A 25577-nucleotide genomic window follows, 5' to 3' on the forward strand; every position below is an offset into this window, starting at 1 on the left:
CTACTATAAAAGAGGCGCGGCCAGCAACACGCGGCTGCGGCGTTCACGTTCCCTCGGAATTTATCACCTGTGAAAAGGGATTTCGTAACTAACCAATTTCATTTACCAAACAAAAAATACAAATCCAGTCCACGGTATACGCCTTTACGCTCTTCATAGCGTTAATTATTCATGTCACAAATATCACAAATCGGCCAAAATCAAATAATTTGCCTCAGTACTGATGTAGAGAAATAAGATAATCGAGGTTTATTCTGAGCAGAAAATCAACGAATCACTGTCTCCATTAAGCATATTCGGTGATATTCCACTGTCAGATATTCCGAGATTACATACATCTTCAATTAACCACCGCTTTTATATATCAAATTATATCAAACAATAACATGCGTAACTGTAAATTACGCACGAGAAGGCAACATGGCACGCGCTCCTCCATCAGTGTGCAGTAAAATCACTGTATATAAATCACACCACCGTTACACGGAAGGTCACGTCATTCAGTGATATCATTTCCGACCTTTCATTCATGAACGACAGGGCGTGGGTAAAAAAAACAAAACAGGGCGTGGGTAAACTCGTTCATGGCGAAACAGTGCCACCGTCCGGTGGAAGATAATGTATTGTAAATAAATAGACGGGATACAATTCAGTCTACCGTGTGCTGACGTCAGGACTAGTAAGATGAATTTCATGACGCCATGGTTTATTTGTTTTTGTTCAGTTTTGAACATGTTCTCTGTTGACTTTGACGTTTTTCTTGAACAACTATAAACAAAACAAAAAAGTGTATTCGTTGCAGTCACGCCTTTTGCAACAAACAAACAAACAAACAAAAAAATTCCCTCAAATATTTCATGATAATACTTGAGAATGTGTCCGAAAACCTTCCTTTGCTGCGGTCTATTAAGACCTTTCTCATGAAACAAGGACGCCATGGTGATAAACAACTGATAGAACTCTCCATCCAGGACGCACAGGGTAGAAGCTGCTTTCATGTCTGGAAGCTACATTAGGCTGACCCCTGTTAACAGTCCGATTTAGGAGATTAGTCAAGCTCAACTCTCTTCACACACAGAACACTGTTTCCTCCCTGAAGCACAGACACGCGTGACTGTGCATCCATGTTCCATCTTTCACCGAATCATCTTCTTTTTTTGTCAATGTTAATGGACGTTTATAGATAATCTAGATAAACTATAATTTCTGCTCGCTAGAAAACAACCTTTTGAACGACAAAGCTTTGGCACCACAAACGTTTTTTTTACATTCATTGTTTTCATTCATACTTCATTCATTTGTTCAAAACATTTCCATAAGACACAGCATTTTAACCATTTAAGTACAGAAGCAAAACCAATGAAATTGTGTGTACATTGTTTATATTTGTTTCCAAACAAAACATACATAGCAAGTATGAAACAAATATCGTGGATTTAACAAACTAACAATGAACAAAGACGCGAAGCCATCAGCGGAGGGTGGAGGGGAGGAGCTACCGGCGAGCACGAGATCCGATCACCAGCGATCACGGAACTGAGCTCCCCGCAGAGTCGACAGACCGCGCGAGGAGAGAGGTGAGTGGACGCCTGTCCGTGTAGCTTCTGTAGTGAAGCTAGTGCTAATGTCAAGTCACCCCGCTGATATGAACATGCCCTCGCGCTACTGCGGGAGCAGGAAGTGCTCCAATAGAAAATATATGGATTGTAATTCACGCGGTTTCAGGTAACAGACATGAGTCAACAAAGCGCAATTTCGAGACGAAAAAGCGAGTGTTAGACACATTTTGTATCGTGTGTTTGTATATATATTTGTTGTGCTGACAGAAAAAAATCTGAATAATTTTGTCTGTGGATCAGCGCTGCTTTATGAACTGATCAACCGTGGTTGTGTCCTCAGGATGAGTGGTGAAGATTCAGGGGAGGTGACTGCGCTGGTGTGTCAGGAGTCTGACCTGAAGGATGGAGAGTAAGTAGACGCTCAGTGTTCTCCCCATAACCAATGCACCTTTCGTCCTCCTGGTCCAGCAGCCTCTGTCACTCATTGACTGACTGGTGTCTCTGTTTGTTTAGGATGAAGGAAGTCTGTGTGGAGGAGCAGAAGGTGTTGCTGGTCCGTACAAATGGCCAGTACAGTGCAGTCGGGAGCAGGTGTTCCCACTACAGTGCCCCCCTGATTAAAGGTTCGTGGTCTTTAGTTGCACATCTGATGTCAATATTTTAGACGGTGAAGCTTTATTCATGTTCAGTGGATTGAATCGGCAGGTGTCCTGGTGGGTGACAGAGTGAGATGTCCCTTCCATGGGGCTTGTTTCAGCGTCACGACTGGTGACATCGAGGAGTACCCCGGCCTGGACTCCCTCCCCAAGTATAAGGCAAGCGTTGCTAGTTTCAAAACGCCATTCCATCATCAACCCTAATACTCAGTTGTGTTTTTGTGGGAATTTAAATGTGTCATAAATTGTGCAGATAACAGTCAGCAGCAGCTTGACGTCCCTTAATAATAATATTATTTTATGGACCTCAGTAAATAAATAAAAAATACAATGGTATCATGCTTTATATCAGCTCTGTAGTCCAGTGTCCTTTAACCCCATCGTGTTAGTGTTCATGAGTCAGTAATCGGTGGATCACTTAAGGTGAAACACAAGAACAAAGAAACACACCCAGCACCATGACACAGCACTTTCACTGCAATTATTGCAGTAGAACCATAATTTGGGATGGCACTTTGACTGTATTTATGTGGCCTTCCTGGAGTCAGAGTGAAACTATAAAACTGACATTATCTTGATTTTTGCTTATTATGATGCAAGTGAAACATAACTTTCTCGTTTCATTATTTTTCTTAATTGTTCATCTTTCCCGTATGCTATTTTAGGAGTACAGTGGTACCTCGTTTTTTGAACGTCATAGACTTCAAACAAATTTTTTGCTTCAGATTTCGAACGAAAATCCAGAATGAAAAAAGCCGGAAAAAACATAACGTGCGCGGCCCGATCAGCTGACCCACGAAGCGCTTTGTTACTGATTATAACGCAGCCTCTGGATGCAGACGTGACCCGTTCGCTACATTTACTGACTGTTCTTCATATTGAGGTGTAAAACCTTTCCTGTCTCCACACTGGACCGTGGTAGAGTGTCACAGGGGAGGTGCTGGAGCGCTCACTCCAGGGTTTGATGTCCTGTTGTGGGCTGGAGCTGGGACAGGGATGAGGCGAGTCTGGGACAGAGCGTGACTTGGTTTATGACTTTGTCACAGCCAAACTGCACAGAAGCGCACATTCAGAGCTGGACACGCACCGGGCACCTCTTCACTTCTGGAGAGACGTCACTCACTCGGCAACCCCTCCCACATGCAGCGGCCACACACATAGAGGAACAGCCGCTCTACATTCACTCCGACAAAAGACTATTTTAAGGCTTGGATCGCATAATTTCTTTTTCCATTCATTGTAATGGGAAACATCGATTCAGATTTCGAACAAATCGCTTCTCGAGCGGCCGTCTGGAACGGATTATGGTCGAGAACCGATGTACCACTGTATTTCTTGTCCCTTAAAATACATCAGAATTGAAAGTAGATTTTGAAACATATGAGACACATTGAGAATCTTTAAATGGAATGTGGTTTAAACTAAATAAAACACAAGAAACCATTCATTTTCTGTGCATTTTTAAAGTGTAATTTCATAAGATGATGTCATCACTTGATTTTTATTTTCAATTTTCGCTTAGCCTCCTCTCTTTGGGTTTGATGGCCCCTCTCAACGGTCACTATATATATAACCTTATTCCTCACCTCTGGGCAATAGGCTACTTGAATTACACCTCACGGGGAATTGCGGACGAAAGCAACTTTCTATGTCAATTAAAATGACTAAGTTGTCTCATCCCATGTTGCACCCATGTATTTGGCAGGTGAAAGTTCAAGATGGCAACGTGTATGTTTCCATCAATAAAGAGGTAAGCTGTGCTTCAACTTGTAACATGTCCACCCCCTTTTCAAGTGTTTTTAATCCGTGCCATTGTCTGGTTCATTTCAAAGTCCCTGAAGGCAACGAAGCGAGTCAAGGAGATGTGCACCGTCAGGAAGGACCTGGCACATACTAGTGTGCTGATCGGTGGCGGTAAGCTGTTGCAGATGGTTGAGAATTACTGATGGGCTGGTGAGGCTTCATGAAAAGTGTCCTCCTTCTCAGAGCCGTCTAGATGGCGCTCTCTGCTCAAAAGTCTTTGGATTTGACCAACCATTTCAATGAAACTTCACCTCATTTTTAAACCAACAGCGCCACCTACTGAGCTCTGAAAATAAGGACACTGTTTCATGAAGTGTCGTGGGCCCGTCACTAGCGAGAATGTTTTTTGGTGGATTCACTGCAAACGTGTTGCTCAAAGGTCCGGCCTCACTGGTTTGTGCTGAGACACTCCGGCAGAACAACTACCAGGGTCGAATCATCATCATCACCAAAGACACCCTGCCTCCGTTTGACAAACCTAAGCTGAGTAAGGTAAATACGTGGCCCTCGCACAGGTGAATTACTCGACTGGTTACCGCTGTGTCGTACTCACTTCGATCAATTGAGTTGGATGCTAAAGCGGTTTATTGCTTTCCACAGGCGTTGGATGTGGACAGCAGCAAGATCATCCTCCGACCTGCAGACTTTTTACAGCAGTGTGGGATTGAAGTGTGGACTCGGAAAGAGGTGACGTACTTGGTCTGATACCGCTTAGCAGAAAACTGCGTCCTTAATAGTGGCCTCCTGATATATCAGGTTGCTAGTCCAGTGGTTGAAAGTTGTTTTTTTTGTACTAGTGGGACGGTTTCAAATGATAATTCGTAAAGCCTTGAGCATCTTCATCAGTAAAAGTTCACAGCGTAAGGGACCTGGGCTAATTTGGATTCCTGTGTGTCAGGTGGTCTCTGTGAGCCCGACTGAGAAGACGGTGAAGCTGAGCGACAGCACGTCTCTGCGTTACGACCAGCTGCTTGTTGCCACAGGCTGCAGGTGACCTCATCTGTTGAGCCTTGGAGCCTTGGATGAAGTAGCATCGTGTCTCTCCTGTCTGTAGGTCTAGACCTCTGAACTGTCCTGGGAAAGACCTGAAGGGAGTGAAGTTGCTGCAGAGTTATGAAGATGCCAAAGAGATCCACAGCTTGGGCGTGGGTCGGAAGGCTGTGGTCGTTGGAGCTTCATTCATAGGTAGTTGAAATGTGAAGGGGAATCACCGTATGGACAAGTCTGCTCTGTGTAGAGCAACAGTATGGTGGGGATCAGCCTGTTCAATGTGGATGGAACTGTTGCATTTCAACCAGGGATGGAGGTGGCATCTTACTTGTCTGACAAAGCTGCCAGCGTGGCCCTCGTTGGATCCTGCAGCTTCCCCTACGAGCGTTCACTGGGCCCAGAAATCGGCAAGATGACTAAGGAGGTAATAAAAGAGATTCCCCCACAGAATTATAAAGCATGTGCTTGCTACATTTGGAGGGTCACCTTGTCTTCTTATTCCAGATGTTGGAGGAGCACAATGTCAAGTTCTACATGAATGACAGCGTGGTGGAGATCAGGGGAGAGAATGGACAGGTGAGCTCGCACCAACACAGCGATCCACTTGAATAGGTCCCATTTCTGCAGGATGGTTCAAATGAAATGAGTATTCTGTTAGTCTTTGACTGAATGACAAATATGACCACAAGCCTCTGTGCAGGTGAAGGAGGTGGTGCTGAAGAGTGGGTTGGTCCTGGAAGCTGATCTTGTGGTTGCAGGAATTGGTACATTTCTGATCACACATTGTTGAGTTGCTCAACATTTAAAGCCACCTGTTTTTGTCTGTCGCCCAGGTGTCATCCCAAATTCAGACCTCTTGGCTGGATCTGGGGTGGAAGTGGACTCCAGGAAAGCCGTCGTCGTAGACAAGGTGAGGTCCAACACTGAGCCAATTGACACTGAAGCCGCGAACATGACTCCTTTTCTGTGTTTGACTCAGTTCATGAGAACCAACATCCCGGATATTTTTGCGGCTGGCGACGTCACGTCTTTCCCTCTGACCATCCGGGGTGACCAAAGGGTCAACATAGGTCACTGGCAAATGTCACAAGCCCATGGTGGGTGACTACATGGCCTGTTTTGCTGGGTGGAGATGGTTTGATGAAACAGCTCCTCTTCTCCATAGGAAGAGTAGCTGCGCTTAACATGCTTAACAAACCGACCGAGATCAATTCCGTCCCTTTCTTCTGGACTGTGCTGCTGGGCAAGAGCATCAGATACACCGGTAAAGCTTTGTTGAAAGTGAGAGTTTATCCCAACACCTCACACTACATCGTCTTTCAACAGGCTACGGAGAAGGATACACCGAAGTCATCTTCAAGGGCAAAGTGGAGGAAAGAAAATTTTTGGCCTTTTATATCAAGTAAGTGGAGCGTGAGTAGTAGGTCCATATACTGATCTATGACTTTATGACCCCTCCCTCTTTTTATTGTGCATCATAAAATACAGCCTTCTTTTCACCGTAAACATTTTCTTTCCTTCCTGTAATAAAAAGCAGGGGTAGCGGGGCGAGGTATTATTCCTGCATTTTATTATGTACAATAAACCTGGCAGGGATCATAACATAAAGCCATACATCACTCGTTTTGACAGAACATGGACTAAGGTTTTGAACTCATGTGGCTTGTCTATAGTTCAGACGCCTTCTTGTGTCTACAGAGATGAGGTGGTGGTCGCCGGCGCCAGTTTTATGTTTGATCCTCTCGTCGCCCAGCTCGCGGAGCTGATGGCGGCAGGGCAGCGGATAACGAAGACCCAAGTTCAGTAAGTGCACATGAAAAATGATCCTTCTTTCAGAGCCTGCTAATGTCAACTGACCTTATGATCACAAAAACTTCAAATGGTTTCAATGCAGTTCAGCCAGATGCTTATTTAAAAGGAAGCTCTGGGGCTAGATTTTGCACCCTGCTGTGCAACCTGGATGCCCTTTTTTATCATCTCAGTTGGGGGGGCTCTGCGCAAAATGGTCCAGGAAGTCTTCACTTGGGTCACAACCCCAGACCTTGTGTTCACGTCAGACTTATGAGCCGAAAGGTCTTAGTCTCGAGGCCACAGTGTGAAAAGTCCAGTTTTGCACGATTCTCATGAAGTCAGGGCAAAATTCTCTCTCGGCAGATGTGACATTTCAACCATGCCTTTGTCTGTTCAGAGCTAAAGACCTGAGCTGGCTGCAGAAGTGACGGCACACTGCATCCAGCAGCCACGCAGCAGAAGATGCCTTTCCCTCGACTCGTGCCATATTTTATAGCTTTAATTCCTAACTCAGGTTTGTTGGGCAGCCAACTGAGGTAACAGTGGACAAACCCTGTGGCTCACATGTCTATCACTGCCAAACACTGAGCTACACATCATGCAATAAAGTCAGAACTGCTTCAACTTTGGTCGTGTTTTTTGTTTTGCTTATTTTTACCTGTTGCTGTTATTCCAACAAAAGTCAAAAGCATCTCCATGTAAAGGCAGGTACACATTTAAAATGTTGAATTTTAGAGGAAGTTGTTTTTATTTAAACTATTTAGAAAACATTTGTGTCAGTTTGAATAGATTGGTTCAAATACCTTTCCATTAGCAGTAAGTGAACAATTATTCATGCTAACATTACAACAGTGTATCATCTAAATCAACAACAGTCTTGTTGCTCTTCAGTTTTCTTTCTTCACTGGCTTGCTTTTGAGCACTGTTTCACCGAGGAGCCCAGCTTGTTTGCTAGCAGGAACGGGTTCAGGTGACAGTACTGGGGAGGAGATGAAGGACAGTCGCCAGTTAGCATTTGTTTACTTTTACGCTGTTACACTCACATTAGTGAACAGCGACATTCTCCCTGTGAGATCAATGAACTATCTGTCTCTCGGTCTATCATGATACAAACATAAAGGGACTCATATTTGGTCTCAGAATATGCAAAAATAGGACTACAATTGTCTGGTTACGTCTTGAAACTGAATTGCAGGGTTGACCAAACTGTCCTAATTTTCAGAGGCCACTAGATGGCGCTCTTCGTATAGGACTTAAGCAAGGTTGCATTGAATTAGCTGTTCAAGTCCAAACTTTTTACAGTGCCATCTGGTGGCCTCTGAAAATAAGGACCATGTTTCATGAAACCCTGTGGTGTGATTATATTGGAGTTGAATCATAATTTGGATTACTTTCAATAATAACTGTCATCACAGTTCCATAAATACATCCAAGAAAGTTTTATGCTCCATTTTTCAATATGGATTTCAGGATCAACTTGGACCCGGACTGACCTGCGGCTCTGACTGGCGGCAGCTGGTTTGGGGTTCATCCAAAAGCTGAAAATCAAAATCAGTGGAGAAGCGCGAGGTCCGAAGGATGGCAGCCATCTCTGCATCCACCACCATGGCAACATCCTTCTGCAACACGCCAACCAGAACATGGTTGAAACATTAGAACTCATCCCAGCAGGTGACGTCGTTCATACCTTGAAACAGTGTGAGGAGTCAAAGTCCAGCTGATCCGGGCAGTCGGGGACGGTCCCTCTGTAGACCACGGATGCAGCGCAGGTGACGGAGCCCTTGGGCAGCTTAAACAGCCTGTAGGTTCCTGATGCGTAACTGACATCACCTGAAACAAGGCAATATTGATGAGCAACAAGAGCAAACCACTCCTCTTCACGTGCGATTGTAAAACTCAAGACGTCTTTCGACCTGCTTTTGCTTTGAGCTCCGCGTTGTGCACCACAATCTGTGTCCCCGAGACAAGCAGTGGTGTGCTGAAGCCAACACGGTGCGCCAGGGAGATCAGGTCCTTCCAGAAGAGGGCGCCACCCATGCCTTCACCTACACACACAGGAAGTGCTACATGCTACTATAAAGCTGAACAGCGATCATAAAAACATTCCACTTTTACTGGACACACATTTCCGAGGACAAAGCAGACTATTATGATATAATAAGGAGTTCAATATTTCTAACATTTAAAACTGTAATTAGCTGTAACTATTTTCCCTCTTTGAAACCTTTGCACTTGATATCCAGCCAGTCATTTTTTATCTCACATAGAGAAAAGATAACATTAAATGATTAACTTTTATGACAATGTCTTCCATTTCTCTTCTCAATCTTTCAATGTCATGTTACCCCAGAGGACCGCGTCATGCTTCATGTGATCCGGCACCACTTTGCTGGCGTACATGTCACTGTAGTACAGCTCCCCACCTTCCTGTCAAACACACCTTTCAGTTACCACCTAAACATTATATCGATGTGCAGCCTCACCTTGAGGACATTGTAGGCCTCCTGCAGCACGGCTTGTTTATCCGGACACAAACAGACGACACAGTTGGATCTGGAACGGGTGGAAACAGCCAGGTTCAAGACGACCCCCAATAAAGTGACGTAAAGTTGTTCATTATCAGTGAAATAGTTGCATAAAAACCTACAAAATGATGTCAACAGAGCTGCTCTGTATTCCAGCGTCTCCCAGCTTCTCCATATATCCCTGCACGAAAGTGACGTTGGGCTCCTTGTAGCCGAACTTCTGCTGGTGGTACTGGATGTACTGACGTGAGGCTGCAATCTACAACAACAGATGGAGGAGACTAACAACACGCCGTGACTGTGTCATATTGAGAGGTGAGGATTACCAACTGCTCCGTCATATCGAGCCCAGTCACGTGTCCGTTTTGGCCCACAAGTTTGCTGAACGCATAGCAGTCTCTCCCAGAGCCGCTGCCCAGATCCAGGACCTTGCATCCCAGAAGCTTGGAAGGAAACGGCAGACCGCAACCGAAAAAACTGAAAAATAAAAACAAACAAAACATATACATACTGCATGGACAAAGCAGTGGGTGACATCCAGGTTCTTTTGCTCATAGAATCACGGCCAACATGTACATGTTTATATGCCACAGCCCTTTCAAAATGGAGCAACAGAACTTCATGAATGTACTTTATGATTTAGGACAAATCAAGCTGTACCGTCTCGTGACCTCCGGGTGGACGAGACTCAGAGCCTCGGTCACACTTTTCGGGACAGGTTTGCAGGATACAGTGCAGGACGCTGCGCTGGTCTGCAGATCCGCGGACGTTTCGAGGCGGCTGCCGTAGTACTTCTGCAGCAACAGGTCAACTTCCATCACAGTCACGCATCAGCAAAACAAGCCACATATCAACGTTTGCTCATGACTGTTCAATGAAAACGCAAACGAGAAAAGACGTTTCTGACACCACATTTTTATGACACAAAGTGTTATATAATCATTTTTTTCGCAAAAGTATGCGCTTGCAACATGATCAATTCGCTTTTAATAGCACTTAATAGAAAGTTTGCACCTTGACATTCTCGCGGACGTCGTCACCAGCCTCCATTTCACCTGCGCGAAAGAAGCGAAAGAAGAAACAAACGCCCAAACTCGCCCAAGTCAGAACACGGTCCGGCCAGGCTGGACCTCGCTACTGCGCATGTGCCGTGAGCACTGAATAACGTCACGACCGTCACCTCGCAAAGACAGACCACATGGTCTGTTTCATTAGAATCAGAATAGAATTTATTCCTACAACTAGGAAAGTGCTTCGAAATAAAGTGCTATAATTAAAATAAAATAAAATAACAAAGGCTGATCACAAATTTAACAGTCTGATGGCTGAGCTGTTCCTGTGAAGGGAGGTCCTTACGATCTCATCTTGAAGTTCCACATCCATAAATCTAAAAATGCTCACAGATCCCCTTCCTCAATTGGGGAAAACATGAAAACGCAACAATACTCCAATTCCATTAAACATTCCAACAAACAAACAGCACAATAACTGCTTGCTCTCAATTTAACATTTTTTAACATTTTTATTTTAATCATTTCCCCCCGAGCGTTACTATGTATATTTTATTTTACAATCCCGTTATTTATTTTTTGTTTTTATTATTTATTATTATTGTCAGTCTCATTTACATTTTCATGTATATGTTTCTGATACTTACTTGATTCTGCAAAAACAATTTAATCAAGAGACAAAATGAGGAACATCAGCACTAAATGAGTGCAGAGAGAAAGCCAACCTGGTCGCCCCCACACAGTAGAGAATGGTCGCGACCGAGATCACCCAGCTCTGATGGTAGCTTCCGAGAGCAGGCGCGCGGCTGCTGAGCGGGGCGGAGCCACGACGATGACGTGCTCTGGGTCTCAGGCGGAACTCATTCAAGTGGCAACTTCCGTGTTTATCTCACAAATCAAACGTCGACAACTTTGACTAACAACGCTGTTGGGGAACTTTAGAGGACGAAAAGTGCGCAAAAAAAATGACAACAGGGCTCCCAAATGCAGAGAAAAGTTTTTTTTTCACACAGCTTTATATCACTTTTTTTCAAAAGTCACAAAGCTCTGACGTCATTTTTTTTTCAACATCACACCAAAATTCGCATTTGTATTAATGTCTTTCTTGTGTTGGTATTCACACGGTCATTTTTTGACTTTTGAAGAACTGGCCTCGTCTTGTCACCATCACCAACACAGCACTGGTTTCTTCACATGTAATCCAACACAATCACCTGAGATAAACGTCCATCATAACAGCGTCTTTATTGAGTCCTTTGATATATTTATACAAAACACATATCACATCAATTTCAGCAAACTTGGTTCACCGATAACTTTGGTCCTCTTTGCATTACAGTTTGTACAGTTTTACCTCAGATGATGATGCACTCATGTTTGGGGGACAAAACAGTAGCAGCCCACGTGGAACAGCTTTGAACGACTTCCACAACAAAGGAAATTTAATTCACAACTGGAGCTCAAAGCTGGGATCGTTCACAAAAGTATCATTTTGGTTTTCCGTTGCCAGTTTTCAGACCCATGGATTAGCATGTCAGGCTTCAGTGCATCACAGGATAAAATACGTCGACCTTCAGCACAAAGGATTTGTGATTTGTTTTGCTATGATGCAGCGTGAGATTGACATAAATAGCATTAAGGTGTATGTGTCTGTTCCAAGCAGATGCTGACAATATTGCTTGGTCCTTTACTCTCCATTGCTTTAGTACATTTGAGTGATTCTTCTCTGAACACTACAAGTGCCAGCGTGATTAGTATTATATAAACCCTTCAAGAACAGTCACGTGGTTGAGCTTTGTGCCCTTCAATTACCGCCAACAAAGTTTTAAAGCCAACACTGTTATTGTGCCATGAAATCCCAGACGTCCCAGCAACAGACCGCAAACAAAGCACTCGTCCCCTGAGATAAGAACCTGAAATGCCACAAAACGGAACACGCCCTGAATGTTTTTGTGCGGCGTTCACGACGACAGCTGCGTCGCTGCCTTTGTCTCATCCAGAAGCGCGGATCCACACTCTGCGTGGGACGGTGTGGGCTCTTGAAAGCAGCTCGTCCTGGTCTGGGATTTCAGGGATTTTTCTGGAGGTCCAAGAGAGAAAGACACTTCACCTCCGTGTCATGAGAAAGAGACATGGCACAGCGCAGTTTCCCAACCTGCATGACAGTGTGAATCCAGTTCAGCATCTCCTCCACATTGCAGTAGACGCCGGGGCGTCGCTCTCTGGCGCAGCCCACGCCCCAGCTCACCACTCCAGCCAGGTGCCATCGTGAGGATGAGAAGTGGACCAGTGGGCCTCCGCTGTCACCCTGAAAACAAGATTTATAGGGATTCATGAAATCCTGCACACGACTGCAGCTCCAGAACATGATCCACGCGCTTCATTATTTTTTCATGCTTTAATTTTCGCTCTCACCTGACAGGCATCTACCTGACCTTTCAAGAACCCGGCACAGATCATCCGCTGTGTTATGGCAGAGCCGTACACCATCGGGCTGGAGCACTGGGCTCGGTCCATGAGCGGAATGTTGGCTTTCTGGAGCGTTGTAGACACCTTTCCTGCAGGAGAAACAAGACCATGAAATAAAAACTGAAGTGATGGATTCATCTTCTGTTGACTGGCTCACCGTTTTCCTCCAGGTAGCCCCAGCCGGTCACAACCATCGAAGCCCCAGCAGAGAGGCCAAAGGCGCTCGGGGGGAGACACACTGGCAGCTGACTCTCTGCAATAAAAGGCACTCTAGTTTAAAAGAAGCAACATATGATGCAGCAATACACTCTTGTGGCTGGCGGAGGCTGTGTACAAGGACTCTGCTTGTTTGTTTGTTTGTCAACCAAATACCAGTGATGTGCTGATGAGGCTTCATGTAACAATGTCTTCATTCTCAGAGCCCACAGATGGCGCTCTCTGCTCATTTGTACAACCATTTCAATGAAACTTCACGTAATTTTTAAACCAACAGCGCCACCTACAGTTCTCTAAAAGTAAGGACACTGTTTCATGAAGCCTCATTGACCCATCCCTACCTAATAGCTTCAAAACAGACTGATATATATCAAGAAAATTTTCGGGGTTGGTCGGAAATTGGCTGATGAGGAAGTGATTTGATGAGACCGCTATTAATAGTGGGTTCAGGCTAAAAACTTAATAAAACACAACATACCAAGGAATTGCTGTACATCAGGAGAAAATGCCAAGTCTTTGCAGCATTGAAACTCTAGTGCCACCTGCTGACCCAATGTGACCATTTGATTTTTTTAAAACATGCATTAAATAAATACAAATGCATTTAAGGCAAAAATATTGGGTAAAAAAACAGGGCTGGAAAGGGACTGGACAGTTGGAGAAGCCTCTCTACCAAGGACTTAACAATCCAAGATGGCTTCCATGAACTAACCAGGAAGCAGAGGTTTTGTTACGAGGAAATATGTAGAAGCTTCATTTCTTTTTCAATATATTTGGATGCGGCAAGTGCAAGAATGTTAAGAACTGTCTTAACAGGACCCAAATGCAGGAGACTTAGCGAGAGTTCAACAGAAAACAGAGGGCCAGTTAAGGGGAACAAAGCAAGACAGACTGGAATTTGGGTAGATGGAGATAAAATCCCACCAAAATAAAACAGGAAGTGGACGAGAACAAGACAACAGAAGGTACAAATTCAGATTAACTTACCCTGCCTTGACATAACAAAACTTAACATAACCTACATCACCTAAACAAAGAAAAAATAAATCTGTTTCTACCTGAACCACTGACGACATCTGGAGCTAAGAAGGTAAGTCAGTTTAACAGTGATGTCAAGTAAACCTTGTGAAATGGCCCAACATTCATCAGAATCCACTTCCAGCACATGCTGCCATATTTAGTGATGTCGCTTCAGAACTTGAGATAAGAAAGTGCTTGTTGGTGGTGACTTTTTTCTTATGATTTGAGATGAATGATATTCAGTAGTGTACTGTAGAAGCACTCTCTTCCTCTTACCTCCCACTTGGATGGGGTAGGTCAGTCTCATCATTGCGATGTCGTGGTCATTCTTGGAAGGATCGTAGTTTCCGTTGACAATGATGCTGTCCACAGTGGAACCTCCGGCCAAGCCCAACTCCGTCCGACCTGACATCACTTTCCACCTGCTCAGCTCCTTGTTGCTTCTGCCGAGGGAAGATATTATGTCGGGAATCCACCAAGGGTGTAAATCCAACTCACCCAGTGAAGCAGTGGGCAGCAGTAATGACCCACTGCGGGGCCACCAGCGAGCCCCCGCAGGTGTGGTGGCCGCCCAGTTGCAGGCTGACCTGCCACGGCCAGTCTTCGATCAGCGCGTCTGTGCCCCCCACAACACGGTCCTTCACACCCACTTTCCCACAATCTAAAACATGAAGACATGAGTCTTTAGGAAGTGACCCCAGGTCAACAGCGTTCTTTCATTACATGACAGTATGAAACTACCTGAGCATGTTAAAGAAACCACAGCTCCAGATTTGCATGAGTTTCTGAAAGGAGAAAAACATACATCTATTAATAAACAGTGTCATGCTGATGCAAAGCATTGCACATCACTTCTGCTGTCAAGCTGGTCTCAAATTTCATCAGACGGAACAAACGTCAGGAAAGTTGCTTCAGAGAGGAACATGCTGAACTGAAGTCTCGTGTGAGTAAAACCTGGAAATACAGCTGAGGTGACGCCGAAACAGGCTCCAGTTTCACAGTTCGTTTTGGTTTCTGTTGTTTGAAACCAGTCATGTCTGTGATTCAATCTCCTGATCAACTGAATCTCATGATGTGGGACAGTTTAGGTGGGAAAAGATGATTCACGACTGTTGGCTGGTGAATTCTGCAGACTCAGACTTGTGTTGGTGGTTCCCACTAGCAAGTCCCGTCATGTCGCCGCACAAGTCCAGGATGGGCTGGTATCCATTCATTTGAATTGTCAAGCGTCTGGTTTCATCCATCGCTGCCGGTGTGGGGCATGTCTTACCGCTCGCTGGTGGCCTGATGCAGCGGCGTGCTGGCGCTCACAGACCTGAGGGCTGCGAAGGGTCCGGAGCTGAGCGACGGCTTTAAAGAAGTGACAGCAATACGGGTGCTTTCAGGTTTGCTGAGGCGAGAGAACACAGGCAACATCAACACTGGCGCTGTTTATGGTTTGAACTTCATCTTAGGCAACTCAGGGATTATACTGCATAATCTGAATGTCACTCTATTAATCACTCCGCACCCTTCTCTAAATATTTCCTTTTTTAAATTTATTTTATGAACAAATACGATGACATTTTTGGCTCATAGTCTCTCTTCTTAAACTGACACATAATTCCATTATAGCGATTTTATTATACCAGTTACAATTACTTAAACATTTTTTTTAAATAAAAACAGATTTTCTGCTATTTAAAATAACCCTGAAATAACTATATATATATATATATAGTTATTTATATATATATATATATATATATATATATATATATATATATATATATATATATATATATATATATATATATATATATATATATAGTTATTTATATATATATATATATATATATATAGTTATTTCAGGGTTATTTTTCAGGGTTATATATATATATATATATATATATATGATCATTTTATTTGTCTTCAATATACAACACTGCTAGAATACATACTACTATACTATACAATAATAAACTCTCTAAACTTTGAGTCTTTCTCCATGTGGAGCTTGAGTTTTGTTTGAGATTATCCCTGTCTTCCAACTCACTGGGTGTATCCCAGCTGTTTACAAGCCGTCAGCGTGTGCCGTGGAGTCCAGCCGTCACTACACACACTCCTCCATCCGGGCCCAGGGCTGTAGACCTGCAGGACGCTCTGACCAGTTATGAGACGCACTGTCCAACACAAGACGGCAGAATTTAAGGTTTGAATTTAAGGCGTTTTTTTAACCGACGATCACGGTGGGATTAAGAAGCTTCACCTGGAAACGTGGTGTTGACTTTTAGCCTTGACATACAGGTGACTTCATCTTCGCCGCGAGAACAGTCCGCCACCCCGTCGCAGGCTTTGTTCAGCGGGACGAACGTGATGGAGTGTTTGCAGAAGAAGTACTTGCTGTCAATCACCTTCTTGACTGAAGGAGAGGATCAGAATCAGCAGTGGCAGGTCAGACCAGGTGGTAAATAAGAGCGAGAACGTACTGAAATACGCCGCAGTGGCCAGTATTCCCAGCAACACCAGCACCGTCAGCACAGTCAGCAACACTCGCTTCCTCTTGTGTGCCTTCTCTTTCTGAGTCTTTGGAGCTGTCATGGGCCTTCTGTGGCGGCCGGGTCGTGGAACCACTGCCAACAAACACAAACCGTTTACAGCCTGTTTAAACGTAGATGCTCTTACAGCAGGGCTCAGGGCTATGGCTTTAAAAGATACAGAGATATCAGTAGAATATGATCCAGGTTACCTGCCTGCCTGGGGTTCAACGGTCTTGTGCTTTCCTCAGCCAGCGGCGGGATCTGAGGGCAGGTGAAAAACATTGGCGTAATAAGTGAGTGTGTGGAAACACATGGCATCATCTCAGGATTATTCTGTGCACAGAAGTTCCCAGTCGTGTGGTGATAGGTTACGCACAATGAATCTGTCCTAGTGGTCACATTACTCCTCAGATCTTTCTTGGAACGCCCTTGCTGAGCTGCAGGCATGTTCTTACACACAACACTGAGAAACGTAGACCTGCAGTACAGCTGCGGGTGTAGAGTGGCAGGGCCTTTTGGGAGCGACTGAACCCTCCTTTCAAGGCCAACAATCGCTCAGATGAGACACAATGTAAGATGGCTGGATGGTTTTGAACGGTAAAAGTCAAGACCCACGATCCTCAAGTGTCCTCAGGCCTGATATCACATGTGCCAGTTGCGTAATGCCAACACTGACATCCAGAGAATGTACAGCCAACTTGTTCAGCTGGTGATGGAAAATTACATAACATTATTTGGATGCTTGAAACAGAGAGCTGGGGCATGTATGGATACAAGAAAATAAAAATATATAGCACCCTAAACAAGGGAATGTCATTTGTGAATTCAGATAAAGTCATGACTTAAAGATAGAATTAAAACCTTAATATCTTTGGTATATCCACCTCTTCATGTGTCACCAAAGACACATGAATGCTATTTCAGTGATTCCATTGTATATAGTGTCATCTTTTATTTATAATATGTTTGTCCCTTTTGGCGCTATTGTTGCTACAAGCACCAGATAAGACCACTCTGAGTGGTCAGAGCTCCTGCATGCAAGATGAAGACTAGTTTATTCATAGATAAATAGTAGTGAATAGGGTTGGGATTGGGAAAAGGACTCGGGCATTGAGGGAAACAGAATGTCTCTGAAAAATCCAAGGGGAAGACCAAGGGGATCAATCAGCACCATCCGAGGCAGGAAGAATGGCGCTAACTTAAGTTCTGATTTTCAGGGTGAAATGGGGGAAATAGTAAACCAAATCAAAGAAAGAGGAAAGGGAAGGTTCTAGGACGTTAATGAAATTGAATACATATTGCTAACTGAAATCGTCCCAGATATATCACACAGCTGAAAGGCAAAATGAACTAGAGGAAGACGTCACTCTTTAGTAAGAAATGGAGGACCTCACAACACTGAAAATCGAAACACAAGAGCTGGAACACAAGAAGAATCAAATGAAGAATGGAAATTCTCAATACTGGGAGTGAGCAATATATTCAGCACCAGATGAAAGGGATAATGTTATGCTGTTTAAGAGACAAGCCAGTCAGAAACCACAACTGAGTCTGGTTGCTTTTCAAGATGAACGGATGAAATCCAGGCCATGATGGAGAGCTGACATTGCCAGTCGCACTTCACTTCAGGTTGCCAGCAGAACATGCTGAGGTTTCTCTCTAAAGGGAGTCAAAACCCCAGCGTTGGGGGCCCTGATGCTGCTGTAGTGCTCGGGAGAAATAAGAAGAAGGCAACAAGAAACTAGTCATCAGTTACAGTGGGACTTTGGAATCATAGATGTCACAAATAAAAGAATGTTACCAGCTGTCGGGGAAAATGAATGTGGCTGAAATAGTAACACATTTCTGGATATGGTGGCAAGTCTTTGTAGTTTGATGATAAGGGTTCATAAATTAATCAAGCATGAGTCAGAGTGAAACAAAAATCTTGTTCGTGGTGTCAGACCTGTCAAACAGGGCGTGCCGTGAGAAACAAATCTTGAGTTTTGGAGAAAATTCATCCATCATTGTGCTTATGTCACGTCAAATGGATGTCAAATGGATGACAGCAACTTTCCAGCTCAAATGTGACGGTCATATATTTTACTCCTGAAATAACTGTCATGAACAAAAAAACGAATTCAATTTTAGAAAACATGTTGAATCATAAATTTATCATTTAAGAAGTGATAATCCACTGATAGACAGTTATCCAGTTTACTGCCTAACATGTTTATATTTATGAGGACTAAATCATACAAACTGACCACAGTTCTCCTTGTTTCTCTACCACACAACGGGCCGTTGCTGGCAGCACATGAACGCGTGGCTGTGACGGAGGAGAAGACTGAGTTCAGCAGATGGTTCATAGACACAGACAACACATGAAGACGGACCGTCGTCTGCCTGCTGGTCGGCCATTGTCCCAGCGCTCTCTCATCTGACACATTTACGGTAAGCTCATTATTTCATCCAGCCCCAGGCGTATCCAGGTGATTCAGTAACTCTGTGTAATTGTTGTCAAGTCAACAGACAAACACCTAGGAATAGTGCCATACAAATATCTCCAGCCAACTTTGCGAATTAAAAAAAGCCCGCAGCGTTTGGTGTTTGGTGTCAACAAACGTATCTCCAATTTCTCTCTCTACAGAATCATTCTATCCTTCGGAGTATCTGAAGCCCTGGAGTGAGTAAGTGGATTCCTACCTGCTGAACAAAAAAGTCAAATATATTATCTGCAGTTTACATTGGCAGACTTAGTCTAGGTCAAATGCATGAGTAAGAAATGTCACACCAACCAAATAGGATGGCAATGGAAGTTGGCGAACAAATAAAAGATTTTTTCTCTTTATTTTTTTTCTGTTCATCATGGCAATGTTATGTAAATTATGAGGTCATGACTTGCATGACTTGTGTCAAGATTATTAGGAGTTGACCTTTTATCTTGGATTTGTTGTTCTGGCACTGACTCAACAAACTAATTGAATGTCTTGATGACTCAACATGGACTTGGGCCGTCCGGCCGACATTAATAGGACCTGCTCCAGCAGGGAGACAAAGAGCAGGATCTAGGTCAGTCGACCTTAAGAAATAAAAGCCCTGACATGTTAGCCCCTTTGTCTGAGTGGGTCGCTGCTGCCCGGTATTGTGAAGGTGTTCTTCCTCTCAAATGAAGAGGCTTTTAGAAAAGCAACACCTGACATATCGGCTAAGATTTAATCTGAGTGAAATATACGCTCCAGCAGGACACAAGCTGTTGTGCTAATAAGGCGGAGGTGAAACTGTTGGACACAAGGAAGCTGGTGGTTTACTTTTGGATTATATGCGGTTTCATGCGGAGGCCTGGTTTACGACATATTCAATCTTTTTACTTTCCATTTCAAAAGTTTCAACACGTTTTGGTTCATTGATTGAAGACAGCCTCACAACAGGGTCGTGCAGTGGGCTGTTGTGTGTGGTCTCGGTGAACTAGAGGTCTGAATCATGCTCAGGGTCAATCTCTCGCTACTACTCTCAAGTGTGTTTTTAATATTTTGTTTCCCTCCTGAATGTTTGGGTTGAAGTCTAAACTCCCATGGATGTATTTTACTCGTGCACCACATGCCTGAGACTATCTGAGAAACGTTTCTCAAGTGAGGGAATCATTGGACAAGAACATGATCTGAAGAACAGGAGTAGTGGCAGGACGGCTTGGGACAGTAGGCAAATTCAAATGCAAATGTGTGAGTCTTCAGCAGGGACAATGATGCGCTATCTTTAATACAAAACAAAAACTTAAGTCATATTTTTCAGTTTCCACCCTGTAACCCTAACCATCCTAATGCCATATATGTGGCATATATGTGGCAGATAATTTATTTACACTCCCATCAGTTTCTGAGAAAAGAATTTGGAATTGTGTTTAAAACAGCTGAAAAGCCTTGAAGTGTATGAAGTGAATGGGACGAGTTGCTCCGGCTGCACAGCAGGACTCCCTCAACACTCTCCTCTGATAGCAGACGTCCTGAAACTGGTTGAGCATATCTATGCAAACACAACGCTCCTGACATCTGGTTCCATGAATAAAGGCCTTACTTACCCACATGATGCAGTTGCTCCCAGATGTTCTCGGTCCCAGCCAAAAACACCTCAGACGCAGAGCAGAATCTGCTCCGGAGCCGGAAAAACTCACCGCCCTGATGAGCGTCAGCCCTCACTCAAAACTTCCCCAAAACTGTGGGGATTGTCTGTCCTGCTGTCTCACCCTCACGTCCGTGAAACCGTATCCGGGTGAAGCGGTGCACCAATACGCTTCTCTAAAACCCAGCGGCTGCAATAAAAGTGCAGGGTTGTGTTTCAGCCAGCATTTACGAGAGACCTGTTTTCTAAATGACCGTTCCCTGCTGACAAACAAAAGTGCAACCTGACACTGAAGCCTGCCTCTGTCTTACCTGCTCCCAGGTATGCCCCGCCTCTAACCATCCACCCGCCGTATAAGAACACACTCCGTCTACACAGGAGCCCAGTCGCTCATCCACTTTGCTCGGCCTCTTGAGCTTCCCTCCGATCTCAACTCCCACACTGGTCCTCACAAACAAATGCACAATGCACAAACAAGGCAGATGATCTCATGGCTTCCTACACTTCCACCTCTAACTGACCTCTAAATTCCTGGTTGTGTTTGAGCGCTAGCCACGACGCGCCTCAGGCTCAGGTGTGCCGTCCTTGTTTTGACAGCTCCATGAAATGTCAATTCAATTTGGCCACAAGCTCCAGTATGACATAAAAGATTGTGAGTCACGCTTTCGACTTTGCAGCGTTAATTGTTTATGATTATTCATTAGGTTATTGCAGACACAGGGAGACACAGGGAGAGCAGGGAAGGTGAATCAACCATTAAAATCTTCCACCATGTTTTTCGTCTTTCAAAAAATACAGGTCCTTCCAAACCTTTAGTTTGCTTTGTGATATTTGCTTGAGAAAGAATAAGTTACTAGCTAGAAGCTTCCCAGTCCTCACCTTCTACTCTGGCCTGTTCCACATGTTCTTTAAATCTAAAACTTTGTCATTTTTCTAGCAGCTTTTTTAAATCATTTCAAGCACCAAAAAACGGCTCCCAAGTCTCGAAAGGATTCCGGTCAATGTCGTGGGTGAGTGATCACAAACAGCAGCAACTTGATGACGCGAGGGTAAAAGGGACATGGGCTGAGGAGAAAGAGCCATTGTCAGAGACAGGAGCTGGATTGTTTCTCTTGACCGCTGATATTAAAGTCAATGAACCTCCGCACATTAACCAGTGCAGGTGCATTAGAGGACAAGAGAGGAGGACGAGGGCCGATAAGCTGAGGGTAAACAGACGTTTTCCACGGTGACAGATAGAAGAACAACATGGTTTTGATTCTTCTTCCATCCCCTACATTCAGAATGGATCTTTGGTTTCAGAGTCACACCCACCCCGCGTCTTAGGTTGAGAAAACTGCAGTTCCCTGATGTAGCAAAAGTCTAGACAAGACTTGAAAGTATGGCACTAAATATGACACTAAATTACCGATTAAATACGGCGCTAAAATTTACTGAAAAACATGTTCGACCTCTCAGGAGTGAAGAGAATGAACGTCATTACACGTATCGCAACTTGAACACGAAATATAGTGTTTTGTTTTGTCCATCTTGAGATTCTGAGATTCTGATCTTTAACTAATAACCATGTGGTTTTCTGTTATAAACACAGCTGCAAATACTCTGGTAAAGTCGCTGGTAATCGTGTCGCACACTCACCTCAAGCAAAGCTCCCGTCAGTCTCTTCTTCTCTCTTCAGAGGTTTTGACACTGCCACTTGAGAATCATCCCACCAGCACGTCCACTGCTTTGTCAGGTCGCATCAGTCCAATAGGGCAGGAATTTAAACCCCCTTTGGTGAAACCTGATATTTTGCGGAGGAGATTGAGAACTTGATCAGAGTGGGCTGCTGGTTAAACATTAGGACCTGGTTGATGATTAACTCATTGAATTCTCACTGATCCAGCCATTGTTCCTCAAGTGGCGCCGTATTTTTCATCTATGTGTATAAAGAATGCCGCAAGTCAGACGAGACCATTTCATTTATTTTTATTTTTATTATTATTTTTGAGCAAATAAACAGCGCTTTGAAATACAAACAAACAAACAAAAAGTCAAACTGTGATAAACAAAATAAAATAAAACTAAAATATATAAACTAGAAAAGCACGACTAGCAGTAACGTGTCTTTTGCCCGATGTAAAGTAATCCTTAAAAATTCCTAGAACCAGGTAGTGATGCGGATCACTCCCAAAAAATCCAGTTATTGTTCCTCAAGTAGTGCAGTATTTTTCATTTATAATCTATAATGTATAAAGAATGCTGCCAGCCAGATGAGAACATTTCATTTAAAACATTTATTTTTTATTTTTATTTTTAACTGCAATAAACAAAACATTTAATACCGTTTTATTTACAGATTAATATGAAAACTAGAAAAGCACAACCAGCCGTGAGGTGTCTTTGTCCTGATGTAAACTAATCCTTAAAAATTCCTAGATCCAGGCAGTGATGTGGATCACTCCCAAAATCCAGACATTTGTTCATTGTCCCCTTTTCTGATGTTCATGTTCATGACATGTTATGAAAAAACACATTTTGTTTCCAAACAAACGCCCACTTTTAACCAAACAATATGATGAAGTTGCAGGCAGATCAAAAGAACATTTGCACCCAAGGGTGAAGAAGATATGATAGCAAACAATTCCTTTCCCAGAAGGAAATGTTTCTGCCAAGAAACAGGGAAGCTACTCAATTCTCTCATGCGACAGGGCATTCTGTAACAATAAACCTGTGGCTGAAAATGGTACTTTCGGGAAGGAACATACATGATATTTCCCATTTTACATTTTACCGTTATCGATGTGTGTCGTTGTTCTGCAGAGGTTTTGGGAAATTACGACCACACACGAAACAACTGTAAGTAATGAATGGAAACCATAAAAACACTCCAGAGGTTCAGTTATAGAATTGAGATTTGTATCAAATGAAATGTTTGTCTGCTCAAACATCACTTCCCGCTAGTTGATTATGTCTGAAATGTCTGCCGTTGTTATTGGAGCATCCAGAAGGCCGACATCTTGTGGCTTGTCAGTGACAAATCTCCCCAGATAAACGTCATGGCGCCTTCATTTGCTTCACAGCCACTTCCTCTTTTTTGGACTGCACAGATGAGAAAATAAAACATTGCACTCACCATTGCAAAAGAGGAATCATGGTGTTCAGCTGGAAATCCTGCTCTTTCACTTCAACTCTCTGATGTCATCCTCTGCTGACAGAGAACAGAGCCATAATTCCCCCAAATATGATCCAAAACAACTTGCTGATCAAGCAAATACAAACAAAAAATAAAACGAAATAAAATTATAAATTAACCGCCTTCGTCCCCTGAATAACACACCAAACACATGTATATACAGTGTAACAACGGAAATAATTATTTGTACAACTAACTTAAAAACACTAGGTGGCGCACTATATTCCTTTTCTTTGATGAACTGTTTTTTAATATTTGGTTGAATAGTTTAATATTTAAACAGGAAGACTGGGCTGGCTTGCTTTCACTTAAGAGGCAAAGACATCTGAGTTTGAAACTTATACTGTGTCTACTGTCACAGATACCACTTCCACCGTAATACAACTGTTGCTTGTATGATATCTACCACTGCTACTGCTATGAAAACCACCTGCCACTCTAAATAAGAAACTTCATAGACAACCATCTCATAACTTTTACTACTACAACAACAACAAAAACTACTACTATTATTTCATGAAAAAACACTGCATTGCGAATACTAGTCAGGTTAGGCAACATATATGTGTAAGCAACCTGAAACCTAAACCTTAAACCTGTGAACTCTAAACAACACCACAACTGCTGAGTATAAACAGTTAATACTCAGGTAATGACCTTATTGTGCGTCACTGGGGAGAATTCACACCCACATATTCATCCCCCCCAAAAAACCACACACAAAACAAAAACAAAGGGAGTGCCCAGGGAAAACCCATGCCAGCAAATACATACAGACCTAAATCCCCTCAACTGGTCAAACAGGACTCGAACCCGCGACCGACTGGTCCTCTGAAGAGATTAGGTAGTCCCTAGTGGTGAATGTTTTATGGCGATTGCAATACCTTTTTTGACCAAAGGGGGTCGATCTGTTAACGTTACAATTCAAGGCGATTTATCAGAATAAAATCAAATATCCGACTTGTTTATTTCTGTCAGTCATGATGGTTATGAATGACTTAACAGTCACTATACATGCCGTTATGTAACAGTTGTTTTCTCCGGCAGGATCTGAGCACAACATGAGCCTGCTGCGGTGACGTCTCACCGTCTGCGGTGACGTCAGAGTGAAGGAAGTCAGACGAGATGAAGAAGATCAACTGGTTTTTGCCAATGTTTGGAATGTAGGCTGCATGGATCGAGCAGTAAAGGCAGTGAAGACGGAAGCAGCCTTGGTTTTCGCCGTCAAGACACGGAACTCTAATAGAGGCAAATGTTGAATTAAACCCGGGAAGAAAGAAGATTATTGAGGGGCAACAGTGTCCTGACAGTGATGGGGAGCAGTGGTAAGGACCTCACTGGTTTGTGGTGCTGGCTTTCATCGCTCTGAAGCGTCTGTCTGTTGGGATTTCAACTGCTACTTAACTTTATTCATTTAACAAAGTTTTGAATTAAGCCAAACTCAATTTTAATGATTGAACTACTGTGTAACTAAACAAGTTAACATATCCGAAAATGTGATGTATTTTAAAATAGATTACAGATCAGTAATACTGTGACAAATATACTGTTTGGTTTGCGTCACAAACAGAGACAAACAAAACAGAACATTCCAACGCACGTTCATATTCCAGGAAGCCGAGTGAATTCAGCTGGAGTTGGTGTCGCAGTAGGGTTTGGGATTCTGGCCATCCTCTTCACCATCGGCATCGTGCAGTTCTGCGTCAAATACAAATGCAAAAAGTGCAAGAAGTGCTGCAAGAAGAA

The 25577-nt window shown here is 43.5% G+C and overlaps 3 protein-coding genes across 5 annotated transcripts; 1 reads left to right on the top strand and 2 right to left on the bottom strand.

The window, feature by feature from the left end:
- The first annotated feature begins 1501 nt into the window (after positions 1-1501).
- aifm4 (apoptosis inducing factor mitochondria associated 4) lies at positions 1502-7433 on the top strand. Of its 2 annotated transcripts, none has more exons than XM_053872638.1 (19): positions 1502-1577; positions 1900-1968; positions 2073-2182; positions 2265-2374; positions 3921-3965; positions 4048-4129; positions 4398-4510; positions 4619-4705; positions 4917-5008; positions 5073-5203; positions 5317-5432; positions 5513-5584; positions 5709-5772; positions 5842-5918; positions 5988-6105; positions 6174-6272; positions 6335-6410; positions 6707-6811; positions 7197-7433. In XM_053872638.1, exons 2-19 carry the CDS (start codon positions 1901-1903, stop codon positions 7225-7227), a joined length of 1596 nt encoding a protein of 531 aa, XP_053728613.1. In that variant the 5' UTR covers positions 1502-1577; position 1900; the 3' UTR covers positions 7228-7433. The 2 variants fall into 2 exon arrangements, with proteins under 2 accessions (XP_053728613.1, XP_053728612.1); XM_053872637.1 differs by lacking the exon at positions 1502-1577 and adding an exon at positions 1633-1725.
- zgc:153372 (uncharacterized protein LOC767695 homolog) lies at positions 6897-10456 on the bottom strand. Its single transcript, XM_053872639.1, has 10 exons — positions 10339-10456; positions 9985-10118; positions 9651-9801; positions 9447-9583; positions 9283-9352; positions 9145-9226; positions 8713-8844; positions 8487-8629; positions 8293-8418; positions 6897-7778 (listed from the first exon to the last, which is right to left on the bottom strand). Exons 1-10 carry the CDS (start codon positions 10372-10374, stop codon positions 7701-7703), a joined length of 1089 nt encoding a protein of 362 aa, XP_053728614.1. The 5' UTR covers positions 10375-10456; the 3' UTR covers positions 6897-7700.
- Positions 10457-11560: 1104 nt separating this feature from the next.
- Positions 11561-22469, bottom strand: tmprss4a (transmembrane serine protease 4a). 2 transcript variants are annotated; one of them, XM_053872909.1, is made up of 13 exons: positions 22295-22469; positions 16768-16819; positions 16508-16651; positions 16288-16440; positions 16075-16201; positions 15310-15429; positions 14781-14824; positions 14538-14700; positions 14316-14482; positions 12961-13056; positions 12750-12892; positions 12490-12642; positions 11561-12414 (listed from the first exon to the last, which is right to left on the bottom strand). In XM_053872909.1, exons 3-13 carry the CDS (start codon positions 16617-16619, stop codon positions 12403-12405), a joined length of 1290 nt encoding a protein of 429 aa, XP_053728884.1. In that variant the 5' UTR covers positions 16620-16651; positions 16768-16819; positions 22295-22469; the 3' UTR covers positions 11561-12402. The 2 variants fall into 2 exon arrangements, with proteins under 2 accessions (XP_053728884.1, XP_053728883.1); XM_053872908.1 differs by lacking the exon at positions 22295-22469 and adding an exon at positions 20616-20948.
- Positions 22470-25577: the final 3108 nt, after the last annotated feature.

Source organism: Synchiropus splendidus, chromosome 8 (genome assembly GCF_027744825.2).
Source record: "Synchiropus splendidus isolate RoL2022-P1 chromosome 8, RoL_Sspl_1.0, whole genome shotgun sequence".
Lineage (NCBI taxonomy): Eukaryota > Metazoa > Chordata > Actinopteri > Syngnathiformes > Callionymidae > Synchiropus > Synchiropus splendidus.

Excerpts from the sequence above, each read along its gene's own strand:
- aifm4 (XM_053872637.1), top strand. The coding sequence starts at position 1,646 with ATGAACATGCCCTCGCGCTACTGCGGGAGCAGGAAGTGCTCCAATAGA. Across the intron at positions 2,183-2,264 it reads CAGTGCCCCCCTGATTAAAG|GTGTCCTGGTGGGTGACAGA; the intron begins GTTCGTGGTCTT and ends TTGAATCGGCAG. Across the intron at positions 5,919-5,987 it reads AAGCCGTCGTCGTAGACAAG|TTCATGAGAACCAACATCCC; the intron begins GTGAGGTCCAAC and ends TGTTTGACTCAG.
- zgc:153372 (XM_053872639.1), bottom strand. The coding sequence starts at position 10,374 with ATGGAGGCTGGTGACGACGTCCGCGAGAATGTCAAG. Across the intron at positions 8,630-8,712 it reads GGAGCTCAAAGCAAAAGCAG|GTGATGTCAGTTACGCATCA; the intron begins GTCGAAAGACGT and ends GCCTTGTTTCAG. Across the intron at positions 7,779-8,292 it reads GCCGCCAGTCAGAGCCGCAG|TACTGTCACCTGAACCCGTT; the intron begins GTCAGTCCGGGT and ends TCTCCTCCCCAG.
- tmprss4a (XM_053872908.1), bottom strand. Across the intron at positions 14,701-14,780 it reads GGTTTCTTTAACATGCTCAG|ATTGTGGGAAAGTGGGTGTG; the intron begins GTAGTTTCATAC and ends TTCATGTTTTAG. Across the intron at positions 12,643-12,749 it reads GTCAGGTAGATGCCTGTCAG|GGTGACAGCGGAGGCCCACT; the intron begins GTGAGAGCGAAA and ends TCTTGTTTTCAG.